General features: G+C 43.0%; 1 protein-coding gene across 1 annotated transcript; it reads right to left on the bottom strand.

Annotated features, from left to right (window-relative positions):
* Positions 1–2,533: 2,533 nt before the first annotated feature.
* Positions 2,534–5,248, bottom strand: cfap263 (cilia and flagella associated protein 263; the record flags this gene model as incomplete). The annotated part of the gene is made up of 8 exons (XM_084172064.1): positions 2,534–2,644; positions 2,919–3,074; positions 3,205–3,312; positions 3,579–3,815; positions 4,011–4,166; positions 4,363–4,524; positions 4,908–5,046; positions 5,172–5,248. The coding sequence occupies 8 exons, from the start codon at positions 5,246–5,248 to the stop codon at positions 2,567–2,569; spliced, it is 1,113 nt and encodes a 370-aa protein (XP_084028190.1). The 3' UTR covers positions 2,534–2,566.
* Between the last annotated feature and the right edge of the window lie 5,175 nt (positions 5,249–10,423).

The following is a 10,423-nucleotide window of genomic DNA, read 5'->3' as shown; positions in this document are numbered from 1 at the left end:
AAACACTTGAAAAGGAAAGCCGCACACTCTAGGAGCTCAGATGCAATAATTTAATATCCTAATAACCAACGTTTCGACAGACAAGCTGTCTTCATCAGGGCTTTCCTTTTCTTTTTCATACATTTGTTTACATCCCTGTTGGTGAGCATTTCTCCTTTGCCAAGATAATCCATCCACCTGGCAGGTGTGGCATATCAAGAAGCTGATTAAACAGCATGATCATTACCTAGGTGCACCTTGTGCTGGGGACAATAAAAGGCCACAATAAAATGTGCAGTTTTGTCACACAACACAATGCCACAGATGTCTCAAGTTTTGAGGGAGCGTGCAATTAACATGCTGACTGCAGGAATGTCCACCAGAGCTGTTGCCAGAGAATTTAATGTTCATTTCTCTACCATAAGCCAACAACATCGTTTCAGAGAATTTGGCAGTACGTCACAACCGCAGCCCACGTGTAATCACGCCAGCCAAGGACCTCCACATCCGGCTTCTTCACCTGCGGGATTGTCTGACACCAGCCACCTGGACAGCTGATGAAACTGAGGAGTATTTCTGTCTGTAATAAAGCCCTTTTGTGGGGAAAAACTCATTCTGATTGGCTGGGCCTGTCTCCCCAGTGGGTGGGCCTATGCCCTCCAAGGCCCACCCATGGCTGCGCCCCTGCCCAGTCATGTGAAATCCATAGATTACGGCCTAATGAATTTATTTCAATTGACTGATTTCCTTATATGAACTGTAACTCAGTAAAATCGTTAATTGTTACATGTTGCGTTTTATATTTTTGTTCAGTATAGTTTCCTTATTTTTTAAGATATCAATGCCAAACTTAACATGGTTCATCATGGTAATATCTTTGATGATCCTAAAAGGTTTCAAGTTAATAGGCCATTGTGAAGTGGATGTACAAAGGATTGAAAAGGACACGTAGAATCTGATATCCGGATTTATCAATAACTCAGCCATCTCTTATTAACCAATCCCTTAGCTTTTCTCAAATTAAGTTAAGAGATGTACCATGGGCCTACGAATTTGGTGTTATTTGGACATAGTTCATGAGAATAACTTTTTCAAAGGGTTTCCAAGATGGAGGAAAATCTATCCTGATGGACCTTATGGGTTCTTGAGGCAAATTTGTTCAGCATGAGGAAAGATGCCTAAACTTTGTATGTAGGCCAATCGGTGCCATTCCTTTTGACAAAGTTACTCATGGCCTTTAGTGTCTGTGTGCCAAATTAGAAAAAAGTTACCAATCTATGCTTGAGTTATTTGACCAAGTCAAGGAATTTTTTACAATCTAATAATAACATTGATGGTTTTGGAGGTCCCTCAGATCAACAATCGCCACCAAAAGTCCATGGCATACTAAACTGTGGCATAGCCTTTACTTTGATGAAATAGAAGAACATTATATTAAACTGCAAGTAGAAAAACTATAGTGTCATACTTTTGTTAATGAAACAGAGTTTGAAAGTAAAATATTCTGTGTGCCAGCCACAGCTCTTGTCTGACTGAAGCACAGCTTGAGAAATTGTCCACAGCAATTGTGAACTATTCCAACTTAATGGCTGGGATATTTGACAGTTACAGCTGTCGTTAGAAAGTATTTTCTCCTTGCATTGCAAAGTAGCTTTAGTAGCCATTTGTTTAAATATACATGTAGGATGTGAACCCGTCACACGCCCGGGAACCCAACATCTTAATCAGTAGACCAAAAAAATATTCCATTCTGGGCTGAGGCTGGTTTTAAGTCGCAGGCAGGGCTACCTCATTAACAGAGCGTTCTAACTCACCTCCGCTACATGCCTGCTGTATTTCCCTCTGTACTCATTGTATTATACCAGGGTTCCCCAACTGGCGGCCCGCGGATGATATAATTTGCCCCCCCCCCCCCCCCCCCCCCCAATGTTTTCTGAGCAAAAAAAAATAATGTATTTTTTATTGTTGAACATAAAAGACTGTAAAAACACCAGCAAATTAGCTCTACGTGATTTTCAATTTGGAAATTTGTTCCATAGAATTCCCACGCATAATAGAGAGATGTATGTGATTGTATACAAATGTAAGCAAGGTTTGAAATTATTATGTTTTAGTCAAATATTATATCTGTTTGGGCTTCTTTGCAGTCTACAAATTATTTGTAATTATGTTCCAGCCACTTGACGATCCACTCAAGAAACAATCGTCCGCGGCTGAATCTAGTTGATCCCTGTATTATACTGTGTGTAACTGTTAAACCTTTTGGTTTTCAGGAGATCCAGGCCAAGAAGTATAGGCCATTACTTTTAAGTACTTTTAAGTCCAATAAGTATAGGCCATGACGTTTTGTAGATTAAAGGTTTACAAAATAGTGGTACAGTCTGGGGCCATTTAGTAAGATGGCTGCCAGGGCCAAATCTGCGGTGGCGCCATATCTAAAAACAGCTAAAACACGAGTTACATTATAAGGGGGGTTTATATCTCAGATAGTTTACAAAAGAGACTGATGGATTTATGACTGGTTTTGGACTGTTTTGGATGATTGAATATTTGCAGAGAATAGATTTATTAGGAAGCATGTGCGGGTTCACCGGGCTGTGACTGGTCCCGCTCCTGCAGCTTTCTTCAGCTTGTTCCAGGTCTTGGTGTGTGTCTTCAGAGCCATCTGTATGGATGGGATGGATATCAGGAACTTTCTGGTTCTATAATGATAATTTCAGAACTGCATGTTCCTTACCCAACTTGATAACATTACTTAAAAAGGGTACCTACGTAGGTAAGGACTTAATAACAATTTACAAATTCATAAGCAGAACAGAAGCCAACCGCAATACAAAATGAAAATATTATTATGAATGTGTTATGAAGTATGTACGTACCTTCTGTAGGTACCCTTCATAAGTAAAGTTATAACTCTAACCTACAACCTTGTCTCTCACCTCAGAGATCTTGACTTTTCGTTCCCAGGCCCGGACACTCTGCTCGAGCTGGCTATGGGAGGCCTTAGCTGTGATGTATTGCAGCACGTGGGGAACACGGAAGTCTGCCAGCTGGCCTCGCAGCTTTCTGTTAAGAGTCTCTGCCTTGGCTCGCTCCTGCCCAAGAAGGACACAGAGAGGGGGATATTAGCCTACCCACCAGCAGTGTTGCAAACATGGCTGACTAGTTGGCTACAAAACTTGTATGATATTGGTTAAAAACTAAACAGGTGAATGTTAAATTGACCTCTTCTGCCTGCAGTGTCTCCTCCTCGATCTTCACCAGCATCTCCTTACGGGAGGCGATGTCACTACTAAGCAGCTTTGACTCACATGTCATGCTCTGCAGCTTCTTCTGCAATGGGAACAGCAACACATTTCCTTATCAAACTCCCAAACCCCCACGTACCTAGTAACACAACACAGGTAAAGTACCTTAGTTGGGCCTGGGTGATGAAATTAAGCCTTGAGAGGTAGATCCCTTGAGATAAACTGATAAAACTCAAGTTCAGATTCCCCAACCAGGAATATATAATTCCACTCTCCTGAACCTGATCACACCCCTGCACAAGAAAAGAGAAATGAGATGTACATACAACAGTGTTTGAATAGGAATCAAACCTTGTAGGAGTTGAGAACCTGCAGGGTGTTTCCTGCCAGGAGTTTTAGGCGCAGAATGTCCTGGTTTCTTTCATCAATGCGTTTGAGATACTGGCTGTTCTCGATCTTCAGCTGCTGGAAATCCACCTCGTGCAGGGCTTCACCCATTTCCTCTTTCTGTCGTAGCTGTAACTGCAGCTTCCTCTTCTGCACATGGAGAGCTGCATTCTTCAACCGCAGCTTCTCAACCAGTGTGTCCTGTATGATGAAGTAAAGGTAGCAGCAGGATGAGATGAACACATGATGAGGTCAGAGAAACAGGGCAGCAGTCGGTAACAGTGAATGCTGATATTGAAGCTTGCATTACTTCCAAGATTTGTAATTCAAGTGAGGAACCAAATGTGATTTAAGAACTCTGACCTGACCACCCTGCATGACATGCTGCTTGCTTACCTTTGCTCTCATCCTGTCCTCAAAATAACGAATGACCTTCTCTGCTCCCATCATGACACCTCTCTTCTCCCTCAACACCTTAGCGACATCACGGTCAAACTCATAACTTGCTTTCTTGACCTCCACAAGTCGAATATCTGCTTCCTCCAGAGTTGCCTGATATGGGGAAGGGGCCCAGAAATGATTGGTTATCAAGCTTTTGATATAATAATCCCAGAAATCTGAATGGGTTTCAGTGCATCTTAACTACATAGACCACAGCTAAACCAAATCACAGATTCCTCTGCAGGTTACACAGATCCAGAATAGTCTTTCTCTCTCCGTTCTCTCTCTGTTTGTATGTTGTGTTTACCTTATAGTTGTGGAGCACTCTCTCTGAGCTCTCCTTCAGTTTCTCCAGGTCCTCCCTGGTTTCATCTAACTCTCTCTGTGCCATGTCACACTTTTGCTCCAATGTCAGACGTTGCAACTGCTCCAGAGCCATTGTCCGTGTTTTAATCTTTCTCCCACGGCCCTGAACAATAGAAATACAAGCATGCAAACATGCAGTAATAACCCTTATTTTTCTATGGTAATAATACACACACTTTGTATTTCCCACACAAGCCTTAGCCAACCATATAATAATACCGGTAGGCTTAGGGCTATTCATCCCCAGCCCCAGCATCCTGAAATGGAGAAAGTTAACAGGACTCATATTTGTAACTAATAACCGGCCAAGACTAGGATATGTGTTGTCAAACTTGAACAGAAGACTTATACCTATGAGGTTATAGTGGACGACGAGACTATAGCGCATGAGTCAATCACAAGAGATCAAATACCATTTAGGGCAGGGCAATACATTTCATTCAACACATTACGTTGGTGGAAGTTGTGCAAGATGCTTTCTCATACCCCTCCGATCTCCAACTGTGATGCTGCAGCTGCTCCCAGGGAATCTGATAAAGGCTGAGGAACCAAGTCCCTGGGGTCCAAGCGGCTAATATACCGCTCATACATATCCGTTTCTGCCCGGAGCACCGCATTGGAGCGTCTGGAAAAAGAGGCATTGAGGGACAAGGCTGTGCTAGGCCTTTTGGTTTTGCGCCCACAAATTGCTACTCTAAGTAGCAAATCTGTGAGTTAAGAAGTGTTGAAACTGAAACATATTTTTTATACCTGAGTTCTTTGACGAGTTCAACGAGATGTCGTTTATCCGCTTCAGAAACATCTTGAACCATCTCATTCTCCGCCATGGTTGCTAAGGTAAACAAATTGGTGCGAGAGGCGGTTGCTGCGTCTGCGCAGACCAGCCATGACGGATATAATTCTAAATTATGGGACTAGCACACGTAAAATCAGACAATTTATTTGATAGGTCTAAATAAGAGTTAATTGTTGCGGATTTTAGAATATTCGCATGAAAATCTGTGCCAATTGGATGGAAATCAATTATATATATAGATACAGTACCAGTCAAAAGTTTGGACGCACCTTCTCATTCTAGGGGTTTTCTTCATTTGTACAATTTTTTAGTGAAGACATCAAAACTATGAAATGACACATATGGAATCATGTAGTAACCCAAAAAGTGTTAAACAAATCAAAATATATTTTATATTTGAGATTCTTCAAATAGCCACCCTTTGCCTTGATGACAGCTTTGCACACTCTTGGCATTCTCTCAACCAGCTTCACCTGGAATGCTTTTCCAACAGTCTTGAAGGAGTTCCCACATATGCTGAGCACTTGTTGGCTGCTTTTCCTTCACTCTGCCGTGTGACTCATCTCAATTGGGTTGAGGTTGGGGGATTGTGGAGGCCAGGTCATTGTCCTGTTGAAAAACAAATGATAGTCCCACTAAGCCCAAACCAGATGGGATGGCGTATCGCTGCAGAATGCTGTGGTAGCCATGCTGGTTAAGTGTGCCTTGAATTATAAATAAATCACAAACAGTGTCACCAGCAAAGCACCCCCACACCATTACATTTTTACATTTTAGTCATTTAGCAGACGCTCTTATCCAGAGCGATTTACAGTTAGGGAGTGCATACATCACACCTCCTCCTCCATGCTTTACAGTGGGAACTACACATGCGGAGATCATCCACTCACCCACACCGCATCTCACATAGACATGGCGGTTGGAATATGTGCTTTCTTGAGCAGGGGGACCTTGCGGGCGCTGCAGGATTTCAGTCCTTCACGGCGTAGTGTGTTAACAATTGTTTTCTTGGTGACTATGGTCCCAGCTGCCTTGAGATCATTGACAAGATCCTCCCGTGTAGTTCTGTGCTGATTCCTCACCGTTCTCATGATCATTGCAACTCCACGAGGTGAGATCTTGCATGGAGCCCCAGGCCGAGGGAGATTGACACTTATTTTGTGTTTCTTCCATTTGCGAATAATCGCACCAACTGTTGTCACCTTCTCACCAAGCTGCTTGGCGATGGTCTTGTAGCCCATTCCAGCCTTGTGTAGGTCTACAATCTTGTCCCTGACATCCTTGGAGAGCTCTTTGGTCTTGGCCATGGTGGAGAGTTTGGAATCTGATTGATTGATTGCTTCTGTGGACAGGTGTCTTTTATACAGGTAACAAACTGAGATTAGGAGCACTCCCTTTAAGAGTGTGCTCCTAATCTCAGCTCGTTACCTGTATAAAAGACACCTGGGGCCAGAAATCTTTCTGATTGAGAGGGGTCAAATACTTATTTCCCTCATTAAAATGCAAATCAATTTATAACATTTTTTACATGCGTTTTTCTGGATTTTGTTGTTGTTATTCTGTCTCTCACTGTTCAACTAAACCTACCATTAAAATTATAGACTGATCATGTCTTTGTCAGTGGGCAAACGTACAAAATCAGCAGGGGATCAAATACTTTTTTCCCTCACTGTATTTTGATTTGTTTAACACTTTTTTGGTTACTACATGATTCCATATGTGTTATTTCATCGTTTTGGTGTCTACACTATTATTCTACAAAGAAAAAAAGTACACAAAAAAAGAAAAACCCTTGAATGAGTAGGTGTGTCCAAACCTTTTAATGGTAGTGTACATAAACTCAGCAAAAAAAGAAACGTCCTCACTGTCAACTGCGTTTAATTTCAGCAAACTTAACATGTGTAAATATTTGTATGAACATAACAAGATTCAACAACTGAGACATCAACTGAACAAGTTCCACAGACATGTGACTAACAGAAATTGAATAATGTGTCCCTGAACAAAGGGGGGGTTAAAATCAAAAGTAACAGTCAGTATCTGGTGTGGCCACCAGCTGCATTAAGTACTGCAGTGCATCTCCTCATGGACTGCACCAGATTTGCTAGTTCTTGCTGTGAGATGTTAACCACTCCTCCACCAAGGCACCTGCACGTTCCCGGACATTTCTGGGGGGAATGGCCCTAGCCCTCACCCTCTGATCCAACAGGTCCCAGACGTGCTCAATGGGATTGAGATCCGCGCTCTTCGCTGGCCATGGCAGAACACTGACATTCCTGTCTTGCAGGAAATCACGCACAGAACGAGCAGTATGGCTGGTGGCGTTGTCATGCTTGAGGGTCATGTCAGGATGAGCCTGCAGGAAGGGTACCACATGAGGGAGGAGGATGTCTTCCCTGTAACGCACAGCGTTGAGATTGCCTGCAATGACAACAAGCTCAGTCCGATGATGCTGTGACACACCGCCCTAGACCATGACGGACCATCCACCTCCAAATCGATCCCGCTCCAGAGTACAGGCCTCGGTGTAATGCTCATTCCTTCAACGATAAACACGAATCCGACCATCACCCCTGGTGAGACAAAACCGCGACTCGTCAGTGAAGAGCACTTTTTGCCAGTCCTGTCTGGTCCAGCGACGATGGGTTTGTGCCCATAGGCGACGTTGTTGCCTGTGATGTCTGGTGAGGACCTGCCTTACAACAGGCCTACAAGCCCTCAGTCCAGCCTCTGTCAGACTATTGCGGACAGTCAGAGCACTGATGGAGGGATTGTGCGTTCCTGGTGTAACTCTGGCAGTTGTTGTTGCCATCCTGTACCTGTCCCGCAGGTGTGATGTTAGGATGTACCGATCCTGTGCAGGTGTTGTTACACGTGGTGTGCCACTGCGAGGACGATCAGCTGTCCGTCCTGTCTCCCTGTAGTGCTGTTCTAGGCATCTCACAGTACGGACATTGCAATTTTTTGCCCTGGCCACATCTGCAGTCCTCATGCCTCCTTGCAGCATGCCTAAGGCACGTTCACGCAGATGAGTAGGGACCCTGGGCATCTTTCTTTTGGTGTTTTTCAGAGTCAGTAGAAAGGCCTCTTTAGTGTCCTAAGTTTTCATAACTGTGACCTTAATTGCCTACCGTCTGTAAGATGTTAGTGTCTTAAGGACTGTTCCACAGGTGCATGTTCATTAATTGTTTATGGTTCATTGAACAAGCATGGGAAACAGTGTTTAAACCCTTTACAATGAAGATCTGTGAAGTTATTTTGATTTTTACGAATTATCTTTGAAAGACAGGGTCCTGAAAAAGGGACGTTTCTTTTTTTTGCTGAGTTTAGTAGCTAGGTTTCCATCCAATCAGTGACAGATTTTCATGCAAATATTCTCAAATCTGTGAATATACTAAAATCCGCATTAAGAAAATAGTGCGTTTCCACCAAACAGACTTGTTGCAGATAAAAGTCAGTACATGATGAGGTAGTGCACACAAAATGACGTTTTTCGCTCAAGTTTTAATGTACCGAATAAAATCAAAAGTTCAATGTCTTTCCATCACATTTTCAACTCTACGGATAGTTTTGTCACAAAAACTTGCGTTAAATAGCATATTTGTCTACTCTGGTTTTGGCAGATGGCTATAGCCAACAGTTTGCAGATACAGTTCGGGTAGGCTAGTCTGCATGATAAGATTATTATTGATAAGAGCGATAATATTTGTATTTGTCAAACGGCAGTCAAGCAACAATCATCATGTCACCAGAATAAGACCCTCGATATTTATTGGAAATGTGCATCAAGATAACCGTGCACTTTCACTACCCCGTGAAGTTAATCATAATTTATTTAATCTGTAGCCTAATAACCTGCATGGTTTCCCCTAGTCATTGTGGGAGGACTACACACCATATAATCGCGTGACTCCAAATTTACTTTGATATGATGGTTATTATATTAATATTTGCGCATAAAGGCGTTTCCACCACCATTTCTCACATAATTAATTTTACCGACACAAAAGATCCCACCATGTCAAACGAACAAATTATCTGTTGCCATTTATAAAATTGTACCGAAACTACTTGTTTCCACCACATCTGTCGTGATTTTTTAAAAAGTGTATGATTTTACTCGCATAAAAACTGTGTAAACGTGGTTAGTGATGGAACAATTGTTTTCAATGCATGTGTATATCCTACACGCTAGAAGGCGCTGCAGCCTTGGCTGAACCTGGAGTCATATGGACACAGAGTTTCTAAACCCAGAGGCGCAACATCACAAAACTTCTGGGAACGCTTGCGGAACAGAACTAACAGACCTGGCCAGGGTCTGGGGTTTGAGAAGTCAATGAGAGAAGTGAAAATGTATTTATTAGTTGTTAATTTTCTCGAAATCTAAAGGCACAACCTAGATTCGAGCCAATGTCTTAAGTAGATTAACATGTTATTACTCCAACCTCGTGAAAGTGATAAACTGAAACTTTTACATTTCTGTCAAAAACATATTTACATCGAATAGTGCCTTTGATATGACTGCCTGCACATGCGCAGTTCGGCGCGAGACGACCATTAGACCCAATGACGTGTCTCTACGCATGAGCTTTGCTAGCCAACTTCGTCATGACGTCGCCTACAAACGTGATCGGGGATTTAAATTGGAGAAGCAGTTTTAGCCTATCTTCATACTGTACTGTCTTTGATATGGCCATTCAACAAATTGATCTAGATTATATTCATTTCCGGGTGCGCCTTATATCGCAATCCGGTTCCCTGCGGTTCGGAATAAGGGCCGGGGCGTTTCTAAAAGAAAGCCTCAAAACCCGACCTCCAACAGGCTTTTCAAGGGATTTTGAAGTGGTCTTCCCTCCGCTTTCATATGCTACACGCCCCGGCGAGGGTGCACTGCACCGGCGCTCAACGGTGGTGCAATTCTCTCTGCGTTAGCATACTAGCTAACAACATCGATTTCTACTCCACCCCCTCTCTAACCGCCTGTAGCTACTAGTCAATACCCCGTAGCTAGGGGTGAGCTGTAAAACCCAACTTTCCCATTCAATTCCTCCCCATCACCTCAAACCACACCGCTGGAAGATTGTTGACTTGGGAGGGCCATCGCAAGACTATTCTGGTAGGATCCCTGCTCCGGATTCGGGATTTAAGGCCCTCTAGGGGGGTGGGGGGTTTAACCCGCAATACTTTCATTCATAAACCCCCCAAA

This window comes from Coregonus lavaretus (assembly GCF_964263955.1).
Source record: "Coregonus lavaretus genome assembly, chromosome: 11".
In the NCBI taxonomy this organism is placed as follows: Eukaryota; Metazoa; Chordata; class Actinopteri; order Salmoniformes; family Salmonidae; genus Coregonus; species Coregonus lavaretus.
Note: the sequence above shows the minus strand (reverse complement) of the source record. Positions and strands in the feature narration are given on the sequence as shown.